Below are 22,674 nucleotides of genomic sequence, written 5' to 3' on the forward strand. Positions count from 1 at the left end.
TTTTTTTTTTTTTTTTTTTTTTTTTGTGGTGCTGAGGATCAAACCCAGTGCCTTACACATTCTAGGTGAAAACTCTACCACTGAGCCACAACCCCAGCCCTGGAGAACAGTTTTTCTGTTTCTGGCTTTAAATAAATGGACTGTGTTCTGTGTTTCCCTGAGTTTATGCAGGAAGTTCACATCTACCTTCTCACCTCACAGAAGCCGGTCAGGAGCTCAGAGCAGACCCACCTGGGCTCCAGTCACATCCTCTTGGCCTCATCTGATTCACCCACAGCTTGAGTGGACAGTTTCATATGCAAGTAAGTTCATTTCATACACACAGGCCAGTTCCATTTCCTCCCCTCTGAGCCTCAAGGACTTGGGATGGGCTAGGATGCAGGGTACAGATCCAGCCCATGCAGGATGATTTCCTGGGGCAGCTGTGAACGATAGCCAGGGGATCCTGAAGGTTGGAATTAGGTTAACCCTGAGTACATGATCAACACAAGGGCAATCTTGAGACTGAGCAAAGTGAAGGTAAAAGGAAAGGGCCAAGAAGGCCAGTCCTGGTAGTTAAGACAGGAAAAAGGGAGGTGTGTCCATTCTCACAGAATTTTGGCAAGTAGGACTCCTGGGTGGCTGGTCACTTTGCAGACCTAGGGCAGAACTGTACAAGCCCTGGTTGTCCCAGGGTAATGAAGCAAATAAAGCAGGGACAAATAGAGCTCCTCGTGACAACACTGGCTTGCAAGCCCAGAAATCCTGAGTCTTCTCAACAGATGCAAAGCTGCCCTCCAGGCCTGCGCCCAGAGATGTCCCAGCTACTCGGATGACCATGGGCTCTGGCTGCTGAACCCCAGCCTGACACAACTCCTCAAGGAGCCCTTCAGCATGGGGTACAGGGAGTTGGGAACAGGCCCACTCAGAGGTGGGTGCTTAAGGGAAAGAGAGGGAAAGGAAATAAACTGTTCAAAGCAGGGCAGCTGGTGGGAGGGTGAGGGCTGGAGTGGACATCCAGATCAGTGAAGCTCCGGCTCATGATGCTTTTCTGCTTTTTTAATGTCTTGCTACTTCTGGGCAGTGTTTGGCTACCTACTTTGGCTTAGGCTATTCTCTGTGAGGTCTTCCTGATATTGGCTGAGGTTGCTTCATTATCATGGCTAACCACAACCAGGGTCTGGCTTTAGTTTTGGTTGACGTATATTCCACCTGGCACTGTTGCATCCTAATAGTTCATAATAGTCCAGTCTCATGTGCTGTTAACAAGAGGTTGGCAATAGGCAATTTTTATTGAGCTCTTACCATGTTTCAGACCCGAGTCTAGGCATTCTATTAAGTATTAATTCTATCTTTTGACAGCTCTCCGAGATAACTGCCACTGTTATTCTCGTTTTATAGATGAAGAAATGGAGCCTTACAGGTAAAATCTCCTGACTAGTGAGGAAATGGCCAAGTCATCCCTGGAAGAATGATTGTCTTAGTTCTTTTTTGTGCTGCGATAATAGAATAACACACACTAGGTAAGTTTTAAAGAATAGAAATTTCTCACAGTTCTGGAGACTGGAAAATTCAAGATCAATGTGTTATAATTTGGTGGGGGGACTTCTGATTGCATCCTCAAATAGCAAAAGGCAGAAGAGCAAGAGAGAGCAAACCCAGGTCTGCAAGATCTTTTTATACCAATATTAACCCAGTAATGAGGACAGAACCCTCATAACCTGAACACCTCCTGTTAGGTCCCACCTCCCAACACCATTGCATTGAGGTTTAAGTTTCCAACACATGAATTTGGGAGGACACATTCAGACCAAAGCACTGGCCACAGGGCCTATAATTCTAGCCAGCATACAAGACTGCCTTCTAAAGAGATTAGGAAAAAACATTCTCTTTGGACTGTCTTTCTCTGGGCCTAAGCTAATCTTAGAATCCAAGGGCTCAATGCCAAAAGAAAAACATATCTAGAAAAGTAGGAATGAAAACCACAGAGGAGGGCTTCTCTCTAGCTCTTCTCATTTTCACTGATGTGTCCTGATCAAATTGTGAGAAGATCAATGAGTAATTGATTCCTTAAAATACCAGTATTTATTTGGGCTGGGCGCAGTGGCTACACGCCTGTAATCTCAGCAGCTGGAGAGGCTTAGAGGAGGATCACAAGTTCAAAGCCAGCCTCAGCAACTTCGCAAGGCACTAAGCAACTCAGCGAGACTCTCTCTCTAAATAAAATACAAAATGTGTCTGGAGATGTGGCTCAGTGGTTGAGTATCCCTGAGTTCAATTGCTGGTACCAAAAACAAAACAAAACAAAATTTAAAAAACCATTATTTGGGGCAAAGGTTGTAATTCAATGGTAGAACACTTGCCTAGCACATGTGAAGCACTGGGTTCAATCCTCAGCACCACATAGAAATAAATAAAATAAAGGAATTGTGTCCATCTACAACTAAAAAATGTTTTTTAAATAGCAGTATTTGCCAAAAATCAATCGCTTTTCTACATTACCAACAATGAATCCTCAGAGAAAGAAATCAGGAAACAAACAAATTAATTAGGTCATGTAATAGCAGAGATTAATACAGGTTGTACTACTGATTAACTATTCACAGTGGCTTAAAAAAGAACTTGGAAGTAAACCTAACCAAAGAGGTAAAAGAACTCTACAAGGAAAATTACAGGACACTGAAAAAAGAAATTGAAGACGACACCAGAAGATGAAAAGACATCCCATGTTTATGGATAGGCAAAATTAATATTTTTTAAATGGTTTTATTACCAAAGAAGATCTACAAATTCAATTCAATCCCCATCAGAATATCAATGATATTCTGAGAACTAGAAAAACAAACCCTAAAAGTCAAATGAATAACAAAAGACCCAGAGTAGTAAAACTAATCCTGAGCAAAAAGAGCAAAATGGAGGCATCACGATACCAAACTTCAAATTACTACAGAGTCACAGTAACAAAAACAGCATGGCACTGGCATAAAAACAGACATGTAACCAATGGAATAGAATAGAAGACACAGAGACAAACTCACACAGCTACAGTCATCTGATGCTTTAAAGGAGACACTGGAGAAAAGACAGCTTCTTTAACCGTTGATTCTGGGAAAACTGCATACCCATATGTGGAAGCATGAAATCAGTTCCTAACTCTCATCCTGTACAAAAGTCAACTCAAAATGGATCAAAGACCTAAGTATAAGACCAGAAACTTGGCAACTGTTAGAAGAAAAAGTAAAGGAAACACTTCAACAGAGAGGCACAGGAAAAGACTTCCTGAATAGGACCCGGATAGCTCAGGAAATAAGAGAAAGACCTACATACGGTGGCATCAAATGAAAGCAAAGGAAACAATTAAAAACCTTCAGAATGGGAGAAAATCTTTGCCAGCTACTCTTCCAACTGAGGAACTAAAAAAAACTCAACATTAAAAAAAAAACACCGATCAATAAATGGGCAAATCAACTGAAATGATCCTCTCAAAAGAAGTACAAATGGCCAAGAATTATATGCAAAAATGATCAACCCCTTTAGCCATCAGGGAAATGATCTCACTCCAGTTAGAAGAGCACTGATCAAGAAAACAAATAACAATAAAGGAAAGCAAGGATCTGAAGGGGAAAAGAAGTTTTATGCAGTTAGTAGAAATGTAAATTAGTACAACCACTGTGGAAATCAATATGAAGTTTCCTTAGAAAGCTAAAAATACAGCCACTATATGACCCAGCTCTACCACTCCTTGGTATTTATCCAAAAGAATTAAAGTCAGCATACTTTAGGGATACATGAATTCCCATATTTTTCACAGCACAATTCACAATAGCCAAGTTATAGAATCAGACTAGGTATCTGTCAACATATGAATGGACAAAGAAAATGTTATATATATGTTGATATATTTCACATATATAATGTGATAGATATATTATCTGTATACACACACATACACGTACACACAATGGAGTCTTACTCAGCCATATCTTCACAAAATTATGTCATTTTTTCATGGCCACATCAATGTTTATAGCAGCTCAATTCACAATAACTGAGCTATGGAACCAACCTAGCTGCCCTTCAACAAATGAATGGATAAAGAAATTGTGATATATTCACAATGGAATATTACTCAGCCATAAAGAAAAATGAAATTGTGGCATTTGCCAGTAAATGGATGGAAGTGGAAATTAATCATGCTAAGTGAAATAAGCCAATCCCCCAAAAAACCAAAGGCTGAATGTTCTCTCTGATCTGAGAATGCTAACACACAATAAGGGAGGAGGATGGAGAACAGAAGTTCATTGGGTTAGATAAAGGGAAGGGAGGAAGATGGGAATAGGAAAGACAGTAGAATGAATCAGACATGACTTTCCATGTATTCACATATGAATACATGACCAGTGTAACTCCACATCATGTACAACCATAAGAATGGGAAGTTATACTCCATATATGTACAGTATGTCAAAATATATTCTACTCTCATTTATAACTAAAAAGAAAAAACTAAAAAAATCATGTCATTTTTTTTTTGTAGGAAAATATCATGTTTTCTCCCCTATGAAATCTAGAAAAAAAAAAAAAAAAAAAAGGATGTCCTGAAGGTAAAGTAGAAGGGCAGAGAAAGGGGATCATTTGGAGAGATCATGTTATGGGACCACATGAAAGATCTAATATTGCACCATTGAAATCGAGAAGGAGAGAGTAAGGGTGGAAAAGTACTCAAAGAAATCATAGCTCACAATAGAAACTGTGGAAGCAACCTAGATGCCTTTCAATAGACAAAAAGATAAAGAAACTATGGTGTATATACACAATATTACTCAGCATTAAGAGAGAATAAAATTATGCCATTTGCAGGTAAATGGATGGAGTTAGAGAATATCATGCTAAGTGAAGTAAACCAATTCCAAAAACCAAAGTCCAAAGTCCAAATGTTCTGATAAAAGATGGTGGAATTTGATGGACAGTATTACACTAGGTACCCCTATGACTGCACATATGCTGTGATGCTACATTGTATACAATCAGAGAAATGAAAAGTTGTGCTATAATTTTGTACAATGAATCAAAATGCATTCTGATGTCATATATATCTAATTAAAATAAATAAATTTAAAATTTAAATAAAAAGAAATAATAGCTGAAAACTTCTCAAACTTGACAAAAGACCCACAGATTTAAGAAACCAAGCAAACTATATACAGGATACAAAAACACATAATAGTCAAACTTCCAGAAACTAAAGACAATCATTTTGTCTTGCAACTTTTTTTTTTTTTCTTGTCTTACCTACTTCCAACATACAGTGGTGCAAGAGGGGCAGGAACAGACAGGGAACACACTATGCATTCCCTGTTTAAGAGCAGAAAGTAGAATGAATCAGACATGTTTCCTGTGTTCCTATATGAACATACGACCAGTTTAACTCCACATCACGTTCAACCATGAAAATGTGAAATTACTCTCCATGTATATATATACAAACCATCTGACTGTCATGAATATACTAGCTGGCACCCCACACTTCCCCTTCTCTCCCTGCCATGGACAGCATGCTTCAGGAGTTGCTATTTCAAGTCATCTTTGACCCTTCAAATCTGGGTGAAGCCCAGGTCTGACAGGTTATGTTCTAAGAGTTTACGAACTTGAGAGTATTTTTCTGCGCTTCATAGCTTGGAATGTCAGGGAAAATGGTGCCAGACAAACCTGGCACACAGTAAGTTGAAATGTGTCCATTGGTTGGGTAGCAAAAGCTGCTGAGGGAAAAACAGGCTGTCCTAGTTCATTTATTCAAGTATTTTCAGACTCTGAACATTAAGATTATCATGAAGTATTATTCAATGAAGGTGACTACCTGTAACCTAAGTGTTCGAGAATTGATAAACAGGTTAAACAATGGCATATCCATAGAATAAAACACTATGCAATTAAAGACAGCTTCGAAGAAATTTTAATGAACATCAATATAAGCATGCATGTGTATGTACACGTACACGTACACGTACACACACACACACACACACACACACACAGCATATGCTTCCATCCATTTCTTCATGTATTAGAAAAAGACTCCCATGATTTAATGCACTCAAGTAGTAACAGTGACTTCCTGGTACAACATTCTGGAGGATTCTTTAAAAAAAAAAAATGTACTACTCAAATATTCTAAAATTGGGGAGGGCACTGGGGATTGAACCTAGGGGTGCTTCACCAGTGAACTACATCCCTGGTCCCCCCCACCACCCCTTTTTTTTTAAGACAGGGCCTTGCTAAATTGCTAAGTCTTTTTTCAAACTTGTAATCCTCCTGCCTCAGCTTTCTGAGTTGCAGGGATTCCAGGCATGTACCACTACCCCCAGCCCATATGTTCTAAAATTTTAAATGTAAAAATTTCATCGAGAATGAGCCTGAATTTCAGAATCAGGAAAAAAAAAAGTTTTCTCACCTTCTGTTTGCTTTTTTAAAGAAAAAAATTCAATCTGAACATAGTAGTTGACTGCTTCTGGCCCTGGTCTGTAGAGGATGAGGAAGCCATACTAGCTGAGGCAACTCTTCTGGGCTGTGTTGCAGGGAAGAGAGAAGACCACCATGGCCTGTGTGTGCTACTCACTCTACAAGGTAGGAATTGGTTTATTTGTTTTTTGTTTTGTGGCTACAGGATTTTTGAAAAGCTTACACTTTTTTCTTTAAAGAGGTAACATCTTAATAGCACTAATAATACTTTTCAAAGTGAAATGCTTGCTTCTTGGCAAGACATTTTCATAGCCTTCGGTTCCAAGTCCCAGTATCTGGATTTTAGTGCCAGGATCACAGCTTTTCCCTCTATGGCGTGGGGCCAAGCCTGCCATCACAGACTTTTTTCCTACTCTGCAGGGATGAGATAGTAAAAGACAAAATACTCAGCAAACCATAATCCATTACGCAAGCATGTCCTGTAACTACTCTTGGAAAAACTGTGTCATTTCCCCCAGTATCAATCAGCAACAGTTATAGGGTACTTAAGAAAAGAACCCAGGTGGGCTTAATGTGGTGACACCGAGCACAATGTAAAGCTTCATCTTTCTCATCAGAACAAGTAACACTGAAAGAATGTGACCACAAATCTTCATTAAGGTGATGTGAGCTTGCTATACCCTTACCTGAAGGAAGAGCTGCATACCTGCACTGAGGAAAAATGGGCAACTCTTTATATATTAACTGATTGTCACTCCTCCTTTCACTCCATGTTTATAATCTAGCTTGTTTGCTTTCTCAGGGGTTAGCAAACTGTAGTCTACAAGCCAAATCCAGTCAGCAGCTTGCTATGTAAAACGGTTTATTGGAACACAACTATGCTCATTCATTTACACGTTATCCATGGCGCTTTTGCAATGCAATGAAAGAGTTGAGATGCTGCAACAGAAACTATGTGGCCTGGAAGACCAAAAATATTTACTCTCTGGTCCTTTATGGAAAAACTTGCTGATTCACTGATTTGTGCATTGTTGTTTCCATAAATGAGTTAAGGAAAAATTATAGAAAGTTGTAAATGGATTTCACTGAGAAGCTGCCATTTCTAGCCTAGAAAAAGGTGTAAAAAGGATAAGAAGTCATGTCTGTTGTCAGAAATTGTTTAGTGGAACGGAATTTTGCCAATATAACTATAATTTTTTTGAAAAAATGTAAGATGACCCTGTTCCCTTACAAGTACACTAAAGGAGCTGGCTGCAGGGCATGGTGGACCCCACTGCTCAGCATCTCCTCACCCAGAGCTTCCCATTCTTTATCACAAAATAATACACACCAGGAAAACTAGGGTCCAGGCTGGCTGGGTACTGAGATTCTATCATGGGACAATGTTTCCTAGAGTATGAAGGGTATATGAAACCCTTTGAGTTGTTCCCAACTTTTCTGTCCAGGAATTTGTCGGCAAGATTAAAAAGTAGCTATGATCTCCAGAGAGAGGTGGCATTCCCAAGTTGGCAGAATCTTAAACAAACACCAGGGAGTAGGTTCTTGATTCCATACACCTTCTATTTTGTTTGGACTAATTTTGAACATAAGAAATCATTCTAAATGCTCAGCTTATAGCTATTCTAATAGTTCCTCATTATATACCTCCATCCAAATAGAACAAGGATTCTTAACCATTTTGAAAGAGATTTCAACTTAGAAAGCAATACAATAAGAAATGTTATATAGTAAATAAACTTTATTTGTCTGTTCCTCCAAGATGACACTGCCAGTCACAGATTCGTGTACAATACCATTATGTATTGACTATTTACAATTTACAGTAGTATTTTTTCCTCTGAAAAATATAAGTACAAAAGCTAAGTAAACAATGAGGTACTGCCATTTGGGATTTATCATGTGTACATAGCTTAAAGAACTAGTCTTTAACAAATAGTCAACACATCAATCTAGGTAATAGTCAATTAAATGCTTTAATTATTTTTAAAAATCTGCTGTTTCATCTCAAAATGTATTGCACAAGTCTTTAAAAAAGAAAAAAAATCACTCTAAAAATAAATAAGAAAGACAAGCAATTCTTTAAAGGGAGGAGAAAAAAATGGAAGAAAGAAACATTATTGAGTCCATAAATCAGGTTAAGTTATTCAAAATATCTTTTAAACAACATAAAACTCTTCCCAACAGAAACTGAAAAAAAAAAAAAAAACAAACTATTACCATATCTCCACTGATAAAAATCTATTTAAAAAGCAGTCTGCAATATATCTGTGGGTCAATGTCAGATTTTTCTTAGTCTTCCAGCTGCATGAGGGACCCTGAATGACAGCTTCATTATCAAAGAGGAGCAAATGTGAAAAGTTTCAGAGCAGCAGTTGCCCAAAATCACTCTCCCCATTTCTTCAAGATGAAGATCGGAGCCATGACTGGAAAAGAAAAAGGAAATGATGGTGGATAACAAAGAAAGAAAGAAAGAAAAACCCAGCCTTTTAAGGTCTAATTTTTGGGAGACTTGTTTTTTTAAGTTAAAATAAAACAACATCTAGAGTCTGGGGATTGCAATAAATAAGTAGAAATATTCTGAAAATTAAATCCCAATGGAATCTTCTAGAAATTAATGTCACTGGAATGATTCAAACTAACGGATAGAGTCAGCAATCCTGGAAAACGGTGTTTTCAGGTGAAATTTGGAGCTGCAACCTTCCACCACATAACAAGCTGAAAAGAATGCCAGAGTACCAGACTGATGTGGAAGACTACCTACCACAAAGATGCAGCTCTTCAAACAGAATTTACAAGGGACAAAGAGCTTATCCCTCTCTCTCAATATGTTGATTTTTGTACATACTGCAATTCTTTCAGCATGATGTACATGGCAGCAAAAAAAAAAAAAAAGTGTGAAAAGCTAAACTTCATCTGGAATTAATAAACATAATGTATAAAATTTAAAATGCTATGAGAAATGAAGCCAAAATCTTCCTAGGAAAGTTTTTCAGATTCAAATACAAAAAGCCAGTGTCAAATCAAGTATAAGGTTTAAAATGTCATAAAAATAAAGGTTGTGGGGCTGGGGCTGTAGCTCAGTAGCAAAGCACTTGCCTTGCATGCGTGAGACACTGGGTTCAATCCTCAGCACCACATAAAAATAAATAAAGATATTGTGTCCATCTACAATTAAAAAATATTAAAAAGATAAAAAATAAAGGTTGTGGCTCAGTGGTAGAGCGCTAGACTAGCATGTGTGAGGCACTGGGTTTGATTCTCAGCACCATGTACAAATATATAAAATAAAGGTCCAGGGCTGGGGATGTGGCTCAAACGGTAGTGCACTCGCCTGGCATGTGTGCGGCCTGGGTTTGATCCTCAGCACCACATACAAAGAAAGATGTTGTGTCCACCAAAAACTAAAAAAATAAATATTAAAGTTCTCTCTCTCTCTAAAAATAAAATAAAATAAAGATCCATTGATAACGAAATATTTAAAATAAAATAAAATACAATAAATGACCAAGTAAGATTAAGTAATAGATATAAACTTTTCATATATATTGAACAGAAAGGGGAAGTTTTAAAGTCTTCTCAATTTGGAAATGAACACTATGATCCACTATTCAAGACATACTCCAAATAGTGTGTTATTTAATTCAATAATCTTGTTGGTTCTAGGAACCTAAAGAAGACATGAAAAATATCTTTTGCTGTTATTTAATAATTCCTTTGTCAGTTATTATTTTGAACCCTTAGATAGAGCTATTGTAGGAAACTAAATTCTTGGATGATTCAACAATGTAGTATAATATCAATGTCATAAAATACAAAAGGGCCAAGAGATATTTTCTAGTTTAAAAGAAAACCAGAAGCTGGGCACAGTGATGCACGCCTATAATCCAGCTACTCAGGGGGCTTAGGCAGGAGGATCCAAAGTTCCAGACTGGCTTAGGCAACTTAGTGAAACCCTGTGTCAAAATAAAAAATAAAAGGGGATGGTGTTGTGCCTCAGTGGCAAGTGCTCTGGGTTCAATTCCCAGTACCACAATATATGTGTGTGTTTGTGTGTGGGGGGGTGTGTATATAAAATAAATAGAATAAAATATACGAGAAAAATATGACAACTAGATGCAATGTACAATCTTTGTGGATCCAGGATTTTTAAAAATTATGAAAGACATTATTTGAAAAACTGGTAATACCATATATAATGGTAATTCATATAGACACTATATGAATACTATATATTAGATAATATTATGTTTCCTGAGTGTGATAATTACATTGTAGTACTAGGGAAACATCCTTCTTCTTAAAGATACATTTTAAAGTATTTGTTTATGTTTGCAAGTGTCAAAAAGTAACTATAAAATGTTACAAAGAGGGAAAAACATATATAGGATCAAGAGTCAGAGTACAAAAATTTGACAAAATGATAATAGCTGGCTAATCTAGGTAAAGGGTATATGGGTGTTCATTACACTATTTTTGAAAAATTTAAAATGTTTCAAACTAAAAGTTGAGCAATCAGGTAATCAATAAAATATTATGCAGTATACATTTCCAGTGATAAGTGATAGTATTTAACTTCAATAATATAATAAGTGTGGTACTTATTATACAAAAAAAGAAAATATAAGACTTCATGGATTAGATATAGAATTTACTTTTTAATTCAATATTCATATATTTTAAAAGTAACCTAATGGAACCATGCATTTCACTACTAGCCACCATAATGTAGACAGATAGTTCTAGATATCACTAAGGCAAATTAAATGATATACAATAAAATCAAAAAGGAGATCCAAATATAGGCACAAAGGATTTTTAAGGTTTAAAGTTTTAAAAAAAGAAAGGCCTTGATACTGTTCGGTAAGTACTGGCTGAATCAACAATCACAGCTTTAAATTAATTAAGTGCTATTAACTGGGATCCAACTTACTTGTGATCTGTGAAAATTATGGCAAAGTCAGAGTTAAAGATGTACCCTGTTTAAGGGGGTGTTAAATCAAGTTAATAGCAAGAATAATATGTGAAAATACACAACCAGTGTAACTCCACATCAAGAACAACCACAAGAATGGGATCCTAATTAGAAAAAGTTAGACTCCATGTATGTATGTTAAAACACACTCTACTATCATGTATACTAAAAAGAACAAATTAAACAAAAGAATAACGTGTGGAAGGGAGGAGAAGGGTTTTAAAGGGAAAAAAACAGTTAACTTTGTGGAACATTTTAGATGCTCACATTTCCCTGCAATAATAATCAGAAACAGCCACATTCAGTTAAAGTGAGCAGCCTTAAGAGTATCTTCAGAACAAATGTGTCATCTTATGTTGAACTGAATGATCCCCAAAAGGAATAAATCTAATTTTATTTTTAATTAACCTTAGTAGTTTTCATTATTTCAAATCTGGCCTTGACTGTAGTTAAGCTTTATAGTATTTTTAATTCTGGATTTGTGAAATATGTCACTTTTATCTAAAAGATTATTTTAAAAAGTTTCTTCTTCACAATCTTTATTAATTTTAAAAAACACTGCTGGTGACTATTAATCTATGTATTATTAATCTATGTAACAGAATTAGCAGAAAATATTTATATTAACCCAAAGCATAATCATATGTTCATTAAATGAAAGTAAAAGAATTTCAGCAAAATGGTTAGTACCATGCAATACATTTGATTTACACAAAAGACACAAGACATTTTATTCTCCACTCACCACATGCTAACTAAGCACAGACTGATGGTTTATTCAGAAGATACCACTGCGAGGTGAAGTAAACTACAAAGCCAGGAAGAAAAAAAAGCTTATTGGGTTAGTTTTAAGACTTAGTAGAACACATAGATTATATGTGAATATGAAGTTTACATGATTAAATAGACTGTACTTAAATTTTTCTCAAATCTCCCCAAATCAAGATATTCAGGCAACATATAAGGAATGTGTAATACTCCCCATACTAAAAATAATATTATGTAGTTCAGATTTTATTTGCAACTTTCATTAAAAAATTTAAACATAATGAAAGGTGCACTTGATACTTTAAGTACATATTTAACCACTATATAAATTAGGGAGTGATTATTTAATTATAAAAGGGTTTTAAAAATAACTCCATTAAAGTATACATTAAAATTTGATTTACATAATCTTAGTTTATTCTCAAAAGTACCTGGCAACATGCTGATGAGTTTATAGCACTATATATACATATAAACTAATCCACCACTAAGGAGAAGATGATTGCTTGCTTTAGTGAGGGGAAATAAGAGAAAAGCAGCACTGGGGTCATGAAATAGATTAAGAGATTGGGGGGAGGCTACAGAGAGCTCAGCAAAAAAAAAAAAAAAAAAAAATGATGCGGAAAGAGAGCTAGGGGCCAGACACAAACTTCATAATTTAATAAATAATATAATTTAATATATATATTACATTTTCATTCCTAAAATTGTCAATTTCATCACTAAATTACTCTTATAATTCAACAGAAAAGAACAAAATCAGTTTCAAGAATGATGACCCATGCTAAAATTTCAATTTAAAGGAACTCAATCTCAAATATAGTTTTTTACCACCGCAAACTAAAAGATTCTATGTCCTATTTTTGAATGGCCATAATCCAAAAAATCATTAATTAGTGGTTTGCTTTAAAAATGGCAAAACCAAAAACAAAGACTGTTTATAAAAGCTGAGTATTACCAACTCGGGAAGTATCATTTTAATTATATTTTACATTTAATGTGAAGTTAGTAGAAAGCAGCAAAATCAAAACACAAACTCGAAAATAATGTTTTGCAACACAGACAACAAATAAGATTAATATCCTATAGGAAAACTTGCAAAGTACGCAGAATATATGTAGGATATTCCCTGTGTCTAAAAACAACCTAAGTGATTAAGAAACCAGTGAACTAAACTGTAGGATGGCTATATGTTATATAGAATCTATATAATCATAGAATCAGCCATTAAAAAAGAATGAGGTAGATCAATTTGTAATGAGCTGAGATAATAAAATGACATATTAAGTGAAAAAAATCAAGTTGTTGCACACTCATTTTTATAAGATAAGTGATAAAGGAATAATTGTAAGGTTTAGGAAAAAAATGGAGCTATTCACATCATTAGCAGAGATGATCTTGGCATGGTGGAAAGTATGTAGGTGTAGGCTGAACATCATGAAGGACTCTATGTTTCTGAATTCTTCACAATTTATTTTTTTGTAATGATCCTATTGTACCGTATCCAACATCAGAGTCAAAAGCACATTCACAATAATAAATCTGTATTTATAAATATGGATTCCACATGTAGCATTTTTCACTATAAGCCTTTTTTTTTTTTCTTTCCAAATCCACTTTGATGCATCTTCTTATACACAAAGGGAAAGGTAAACCTCATGCTGGCATGAAAAATCTTTGTACCTAAAAAATGCTGAAAAATCTTGATGATTTTATTAATTTAGGGGAGACTTTAAAAATTTCAAATAAAGAGAGAAAAGTATGACACAGTATAAGATGGGTTTAGAACAGGAACTAATCAAGAACTAGACACAAGGGCTGGGGTTGTGGTTCAGTTGTAGATTGCTTGCCTTGCGTGCTCAAGACCCTGGTTTTGACCCCCAGCACTGCAAAACAAAACAAAAACTAGATAAAACATGTAGGATCAGTGTAAAAGCAAAGCAGAAATAATCAACAGATCAACTGTAAAAAATGAATAGAGGGGATGGGTAATGAAAACAAATCCTTGTTCATTTAAGAACAAAAACATTTTAATGGAATCATCAAGAAAATAGATGTATAGATTTCTGTGTCATCAAGTTTTACTAGCACTCTAAGGAGAAAAATGTATTCCTAGAGAAACTTTTAAAGAGAGGTTTCTTTATAAGAAAGAATGTGTGACGCACTGGGTTCGAGTCTCAGGACCGCATATAAACTAATCCACCACTAAGGAGAAGATGATTGCTTGCTTTAGTGAGGGGAAATAAGAGAAAAGCAGCACTGGGGTCATGAAATAGATTAAGAGATTGGGGGGAGGCTACAGAGAGCTCAGCAAAAAAAAAAAAAAATGATGCGGAAAGAGAGCTAGGGGCCAGACACAAACTTCATAAGCTCAGGTTCTACCGAAAGTGGTAACGTTCTTACCGAATTACTAGCCCAAGGCAGAAAGATATTAAGCATGGGGAATTTTACATAATTTATGAAGTATGTGTTTGTTTCATTCTTCAATCACAGATGATTTCACAGCTTTTAAAGATGTCTGTCTACCTTTCCCTTGTAAGACACCAAAATCTCAAAAATGCTTAAATTCTTTTTTCTAGAATTAGTGTATATGGAAATCATTGAAATAAAGAAGTGTAATCTATAAAACATCTCTCATCACAATATAATTTGATTTGAAAAAAAGTTATTACACGATATACCAAAACAAATGCCTTTTCCATCCTTTCCATAAATAGCTCAAGTTCTGGAAATCCTACATAGCACAAATGGGCACCAACCTCAAATATAGAAGACTTCTCTTTCACTTGAAGTCAACATTCACATTTCCCTTGGTTAAACTTGCTTAATGTAAATTCATTCTCACTTTTCAGACTATGGCAAAATCAAGCTTTAGAATTTTTCAATTTGTTTTATCAACTCAAAGTCTTTATAAACGAAACAATATAAGCAAATGAGATAAAGTCACTGCCTATCTATAGTCTATTTTTAAAGCTTACCATTAATCGAGCATCTTCTCTTTCCAAAATTTTCTGAGTCTGATCATCGGGGAACTTCAATACAGTGGTTATAACTTTTGCCATGGTCTACAAGAAAAATGAGAGGTCATTACTAATGGACAGTGAAGCGGAAGGAGTCTCAACCCATTCTGACATGTTCTGCTAGTGGGATTCTTAGTGCTCTCAATGGAAGCCACGAACAAAGAAGTATGATGTGAAGGTATTAGTCAAGGAGCCAATACTAAAATTTTTATTTAAAAGGACTGCTTACAATGTCTGAGTTTATTTTAAGATGTATATCCAATAGCATGAAGCTGTATAAAGATCTAATGCTCTTGGCCCTTTGTCTTATTAAGATGAAACTTTATTACTCATTTATTTAAAAAGGCTTTTTATTTGCAGGAATCTATAAAATGATGTATTGCCAAAGCATATGCTCTAAATAATCAGAATTAGATGGCCCCAGGTTCAGCTTTCACTAAATCACATCATATATCTCATAAACATGGGCTACTGCATGAACATGAACATGCTTAGTAGGTACTTTTCAAGACATGCAGCACATCAGCCTAATAGAATTACAGATTACATTTTAAATAAACACAAGATGTTTTGTCTGGTAGAAAACATGATGAATTCAAAACATTACACATGGTGGCTTGCAAAAACAAGATCATAAATTGTGCAGATCTAAATAAATATACCGTAAATCAGACTGTCACCCATAAGCTCCTGGAAAATTCGCCTCAAAGGTTGAAACTCCCTATTTTGTATCAAGATGAGATGTTTTGAGGGAGACAGAGAGGAAAGAAGATACCACTTATGAAATAAGTAGGATAACAAGTTCAGTGCTTACATACAAAGTCAAGTGGCAGTGTTCTTCTGAGGATTCCTACTGTGGGTAGGAAGAGAGCCCAGAAAACTGACTCTATTCTTTGTTCATGGTTACAGAGACTCTGTGTGTGGGGTGGGGCCTTGGTTATGAGAAAGGTCATTAAGAAAAAGACGGCACAATACAGTTAACCAAAAGTTTTGGGAAATCACATCATTAGAAAAATAGTATAATTATTTCCAGAAAGGAAAGAAACTAAAACATTGTTTAAAAAATTCCTATTATGTACTAATCCTAATCAAGACACTTTACATATTTCTAATATTCATTTAAACTAACAGATTACTAATACTGTTCCTCCACCACAAAAATTCACATATAACAAGATTTTAGTTTGTTCTCTTCCTCCTTGTGTCTTTGCCTTTACCATTCTGATTGACAGAAAGAACAAATGAAAGAAAATGCCATTTAAAATATTATTTAAAACAACTTAGTTCCTGGAGAATTAAAAGACATTTTATAAAACCCCTCATTTAAATTGTATTAACTAGAGCTGGGGTTGTGGCTCAGCGGTAGAGCGCTTGCCTAGCATGTGTGACGCACTGGGTTTGAGTCTCAGCACCGCATATAAATAAAGGTCCTTCTACATCTAAAAAAAAAAAAAAAAAAGTGTTAAACAAGGGCTGGGCTTGTGGCTCAGTGGTAGAGCACTTGCCTAGCATCTGTGAGGCACTGGGTTCTATCCTCAGCGCTACATAAAAATAAAATAAAGGCACTGTGTCCATCTATAACCAAAAAAATATTTTTTAAAAAAACTGTATTAACTACACAGAACACAATCTTGTATGTTAACCTAAAGTCTGAATATCAACTACATATGTGGCGTGAAATGGCAAGAAAAATAGGAAGAAGTAACCATTTCAGTATTTTTTTTTTTTATTAACACTCTGAAGCAACTAACTGTATACTATCTGTGAGGATCATTTTTAGGAAGTACCAAAAAAACAAACAAACAAAAAAAAAACCCCAAAATGTAAGCATTCACAGTTATAGGGGCCATTTCTCTAATTTCAATACCATATTAAGCTCAAAATACCAAAAAGTCCATTTATGTTCATTATGAGAACCATACACATTTGTGCATGAGCATGTTTGGGGAAAAAAAAAAAACATAAAAGAATTGTGGTAGCTGTCTTTTCACATTTATAGACAACATTAGATGGTAAACCTACCTCTAAATTCATCAGCAATTCAGAATCTGCTGCTGATATGCACCACACCCAGTAAAGCCCTAAAGCTTGCCAGAAAACACTTTACCCAAGAAGCCCAGGCTCTTTGCCACACCTTGGGAAAGAAATCAGACTGTCTCTTCATATCCTCAGGCCCTGGGAAGGGAAAGTTCATATGCACCACCTGATTTAGGAATGGCCACTCCTGCCAGTCTTTCCATAGGAAGAGGCTTCTTCAATAAAAGTTAGGATGAGAAATACCTTTTAGGCTAAATTTCAGTATCAACAATAGTGTGGAGGATCAAAATCTATGAAAAAGAAAGTAGAAGGAGAGAAGAAAGGAGGGCTTACTTAACCTCATAGGATAAGAATGTGTGAACTATATAGTCTTCTTTAAAACATCAACTGCCTGATAAAGAACTTTGTGTGCAAAAGTAGATGAAGAAATAAGTGAGATGACACACAGAGCCTGCTAGAAAAGAAAAAACTGCAGATGGTCATCAAATACAAAGATTTCAACATTCTCTGGCTCATTCTAAATCACATCCTGGTCTCCATTTCAAATTCTTTGTTAATGCATAGAAATTAAGCAAACAGCAAAAGATGTGTCTAAACAACTCTGATCTTGTCACCCCCTGCTTATACATTTCAGGGATAACCTCTCTACCATACTTTCAGGTAAAACTCCAAAAATATTCAAGTCCCTCCACACTCTGTAGCCTTGTGGAAGCACTTTCACTTCTCAAGAGTTTTGGTTGCACTAGACTTTGTCATTCCAGAAAGTCATATACCATTTCTTGCCTTAGACCTGCCTGGGCTGCCTCTACTGACTGGGCTCATCTATCAAAATTTAACCCTATACCACCGGCTCCATGATATCCTCAGCAACCCTTCTACAAGAAAATATGAGGACTCTGTACCTCTCTTGTAGCCCTTACTACATTCTACATCACAATATGGTTAATTGAGAATAGCTCCATTTCTTACTATATAGCGAACTCCTTAAAAGTTAGGGATGTTGTTAAATTCATTTTATTATCCATCACAGTGCTAAATAAAGGGCTACATGTAGTTAAGTGCCCAAGGAATGTGTAGTAAATTAAACCTGTTACCAATTCTCCATATTTAGCTATGAAATGTGATGGTACAATGATAGACTACTTCAACATTTTTAGTAGCCAATAAAGTACCATGAATGAAGATAAAGACAAAGCAAGCACTATTTCTCAGCATGCACTCCTAGACAGGCTTAAGATGAGACTGCTTGTGCCAGGGGGACATCCCTTTCAACTATCTCCCAAGTCACACCCTAAACTGAACTACAAGGCCAAGAAAACAGGCCTAGACTTGTTTAAAAATTGTTTTGCTTGTGCTGGGTCTTTCTTCAGAGGCTCAAACTCTATAGAGATCTCCAGAAAAACTAGGTTGATGCAGCCAGTCTCTCTCTATCATAGATCAAGGAAAGATTAAATTATTTACTTAACAACAACATTTGCATTGGAGCATTAGATTCACTAGAGTAAATCAGGGTAGCTAAAGTTCTGAGAGCCATTTTATTATTACTATTTTTTTAAAGATATGCCTCTCTTTCCTATTAGGCAACATGAAGGTAACGTCACCAACCTCAAATACAGACTGCTGTTTTATGGACACAATAAGAGAAAGTGGTATCTCATTAGTTCCATTTTAAAAAGACAAGCAGAAAATCAGTTTTAGCTGTCCTTGAAAAATAATAAAAGTCCTTAAGAAAAAAAATGACACAAAAAAAGATATATTAATATATCTCTTTCCTATGACACATGTTCAAAATCATATTAGGCATTACTTTAATTTGAAAACTATTTGATATAATAAAATGCAATTATATAGATAGTAAGGATTAAAATGACTTCCAGCAGCCCTGTAACTCCTCGTGTTGAATCTCCAATCCATAAATTCAGACTATTTTTTAAAGATTATTTTCTATGACTTTTTTTATTAAATTTTAAATATATTTGCCAAATCAATGCCTGAACTGGCTTAGTATCCTATGACTCAGCAACTCCCACAAAGCCAGACATTAACACTGAGTGCTTCCAAGGATAGGAAACTCATTATTCCATTCTCAGCCAAGATACATAGATAATGTAAAATTCCATAAAGGTAAATGAAGAGTTCCAACAATGTCCAAAGCAGAAACTGCTTAAAATGAAAAATAGTATTTGAGGAAAGGCTCATGAATTTCCCTAAAAGCATTCTATTCTATTTACGATATAGTTACCAAATGTCCAATACAAGGCTGTTTTTAAAACAGTGGAGAAGATAAAAATAAGAATAAGGCAAGACTCTATACTTGAGGATTTTACAATAAATTTAACATTTAGAAAACAAATTAGCCAAGTATTATTACTTACACGATGTAGCAATTTTTAAATGATTAATATTCCACATGTTCAGAAATGATTTTCGTATAGTAACTAAAGTACAATCTTCCTAAGAAGTCATTGCTAATTATGACCATTTCCAAATTTTACCAACACCATCCCAAAGTCTCCTTGAAAATAAAAATTTTTCTCCTAATTTTAAGATCTGAAGAAAAAAATAGCCACAAGCTTCACAAATTATTAAGTGAAATTTTAATTTTTAGTATTTAGCATCATTCCATAGCACTTTAAAAATTAATTTTTATAAATGTAACAAATATAAGCAAGATCTATCAATTCACTTTTGTTTACGAAGAGCAGTAACATAATTAGCTATTGCTCATAATTAGCATGCATAGTCTAATAGTAAATATATGGTTATGTGTGCTAAAAGTGAAACGTATTGTCTTTTAGGTTGAGGCTTATATACCAAATCACCAGACATGATTTATACCTTAGTCTCACGACCCATCATATATTCAAAAAGCACTTTTCGCAGATACTCAAACTCAGTAGGTTCTCCCAAGAGTGAGACATCCGTATGGTAAAAATTGCTACCTGTCAAATAAAAGACAGTTCAAATTGTAAAATCAAAACAGGATAAACTACTTGCTACATAGAAAATAGACACATTAAAAAACAATCAATTGTACAAAGAGAGACACTGAGTTTAAATTAATTGTACTGTATACACGTGAACACACTAAACATTCTAACTGGTATGTTGAAAGAGAAAACAAGAATTATAACAATTCTAATTCTCCTATCTTTTTCTCCTCCTCCTGCTACTATTTAAAAAGACAATATAGCTAGTACAAAAGTTTCATAACATTGGTACTTCTCTTCTAAATATTATGTGGTTGGCTTCAGATGCTCTACAATGACTGAAATTAACATTTTTATTTTACAAAGGATTTAGTATCTCAGAACATATCTCTAGTTTTTTTTTTTTTTTTTTTTTTTACCCCTAGGCATCCCCAGATTCCTGTCTGCCTTGCTATTACTTCTGTGGTTTCGTTTTCCTCTGGTCCCTTACCCCTTTAGGGATTTTTTTATGCTTTTAGAATGTTTTTATGTGATATCTAGATGTTTCTTGGTAACAGAGGGATTATCTGTTGTACCATATTGCTAGAAATAGGCACAAGTATATGCCTGATGCATAGATTAATTTATTCAGATTAAAATTTGTCAGTGTGTGGGCTGGGGTTGTGGCTCAGTGGTAGAGTGCTTACCTAGCATGTGTGAGGCACTGGGTTCAATTCTCAGCACTGCATATAAATAAATGAATAAAATAAAGGTTCATCAACATCTAAAAAAGAAATTTAAAAAAATTGTCAGTGTGTGACTTATGTGCTTTATTTTTAGATTGAAGGAGAGCTTGATTAACAGATTTTTTTAAGTCTTTTTAAGATGTCAAATCAATATATTTCAAACTGTAATGGCATTAATATTCTATGCACTTTCAGATTATCTATCCCATGTTTCAAAATAGTTTTGAAAACTTAAACTAAGTTCTTTCAGATTGGAATAGTAAAAAAAAAAAAAAAAAAAAAAAGTCCACATTGAACAGTTTTGTAAGAAATAGAAGACCAGCTTAGGGTCCTTGCAATGAGGGAGTGCCAAAATACAGACTCTGATATAAAACAGGGAACTCTGACTGCCTGAAAGGCAACTTATTAGGAAACCTATCCTTGCCTCTGCTTGAAGTAGAGGGGAAAAAGTAGCTCCTCTGAGAATGTGTAACCAGGAACTTACTCTTAGAATATAGGACTCAAAGTTAAAATATTTTTTTTCAGGCAAGGAATTCTAAAACTAAAAAAACACATTTGTTTAAGACTGGTTATGCCCACTATCTAACAGAAGCAAATGGAAATTCTTTCTGACAAAATCCTTGATCAAACAGTTCACACCCAAATGAGTTCTCAATATAGAAAGAAAAAAAAAAATCATCACATCACAGGAGGCAAGCCTCCATGAGCAAAAGTTTGCAGAAAAAATAAAAAACAGATATATAACCCAGAAAGATCCTGATAATGAAACTGTTACAAATTATAAATTCACTGCTTGAAATGTTTAAAGAATAAAAGACAGTTTTTGTTATGGTTTGGATCTGGAATGTCCCCCAAAGGCTCATGGTTTTGAAGGCTTGATGTCCCCCAATTAAGAGATGGAGATTTGGGGAAGTGATTGGATCATAAGGGCTCTGACCTTATTTACTGATAGAGATTCATAATTTGATCGCATTATTGGGAGGTGATGGAAACTTTCGGAGGTGGGCCTAGTTGAAGGAAGTAGGTCAAAAGGGGATCTTTGAAGGGTGTACCTTGACCCACACACTCTTCCTTTCTCACTTTGCTTCTCCATTGCAATGAAGTGAGTAGCTTTTGCTCCACCAAGCCCTCCCACTATGATGTACTGCTTCACCACAGCCCAGAAACAATGGAGCCAGCCACTGATACCTCTAAAACAATGAGCCAAAATATATCTTCCCTCTTTTGTTTTTCTCAGGTATTTTCTCATAGAGGTGGAAAGCTAACACAGTACTGAAGAAGTAAAACTATTTGTAAATGACATGATTTTTGTATATAGAGAATTCTTAGGAATCCACTAAAAAACTATGAGACTAACAGGTAAGTTCAATACTACTGCAAGATACAAGATTAATAAAATTCAACTGCATTTCTATACATCTGCAAAGAACAATCTGAAAATAAAGTTTTAAAACATTTTTAATTACAATAGAATCAGGAAAAATAAAATTCTTAGCAATAAATTTAGACAAATATAAAACTTACACTCTGAAACTACAAATGCTTAAAGAAATGTAAAAGATCTAAATAAGTGGAAAGACATCTCACATTCACGGATTAGAAGAAAATACCTCTAAAATGGCAAGTTCCATACACGACTGAACACAATCCCCATCAAAATGCCACCTGCCTTCTTTGCAGAAATTGACAAGTTGATCTCAAGACTGATATGGATATTCAAGAGACCCAGAACAGTCAAAACAATATTGAAAAAGAACCAAATTGGAGGACTCACTGTTGGCAAT

General features: G+C 35.2%; 1 protein-coding gene and 1 long non-coding RNA gene across 7 annotated transcripts in view; one reads left to right on the forward strand and one right to left on the reverse strand.

Annotated features, from left to right (window-relative positions):
• The first annotated feature begins 759 nt into the window (after positions 1-759).
• LOC125613721 lies at positions 760-6,603 on the forward strand. The gene is made up of 3 exons (XR_007344273.1): positions 760-910; positions 1,381-1,502; positions 6,452-6,603. It is a non-coding gene; the product is annotated as an uncharacterized LOC125613721 (long non-coding RNA).
• Positions 6,604-8,162: 1,559 nt separating this feature from the next.
• Golga4 (golgin A4) overlaps positions 8,163-22,674 on the reverse strand; it is a 99,228-nt gene continuing 84,716 nt past the window's right edge. For 4 of the 6 annotated variants that reach the window (XM_048794920.1, XM_048794921.1, XM_015489495.2 and 1 more), the window contains 4 exons: positions 20,074-20,177; positions 15,157-15,243; positions 12,156-12,218; positions 8,163-8,861 (listed from right to left, as the gene is read on the reverse strand). In XM_048794920.1, coding sequence (XP_048650877.1) covers positions 12,189-12,218; positions 15,157-15,243; positions 20,074-20,177 — 221 coding nt within the window. In that variant the 3' untranslated portion in view covers positions 8,163-8,861; positions 12,156-12,188. The remainder of the gene's footprint in view (positions 8,862-12,155; positions 12,219-15,156; positions 15,244-20,073; positions 20,178-22,674) is intronic. The other 2 variants (XM_015489498.2, XM_015489496.2) reach the window with 1 other exon arrangement.

The sequence above is a fragment of the Marmota marmota genome, unplaced genomic scaffold, assembly GCF_001458135.2.
Source record: "Marmota marmota marmota unplaced genomic scaffold, marMar, whole genome shotgun sequence".
In the NCBI taxonomy this organism is placed as follows: domain Eukaryota; kingdom Metazoa; phylum Chordata; class Mammalia; order Rodentia; family Sciuridae; genus Marmota; species Marmota marmota.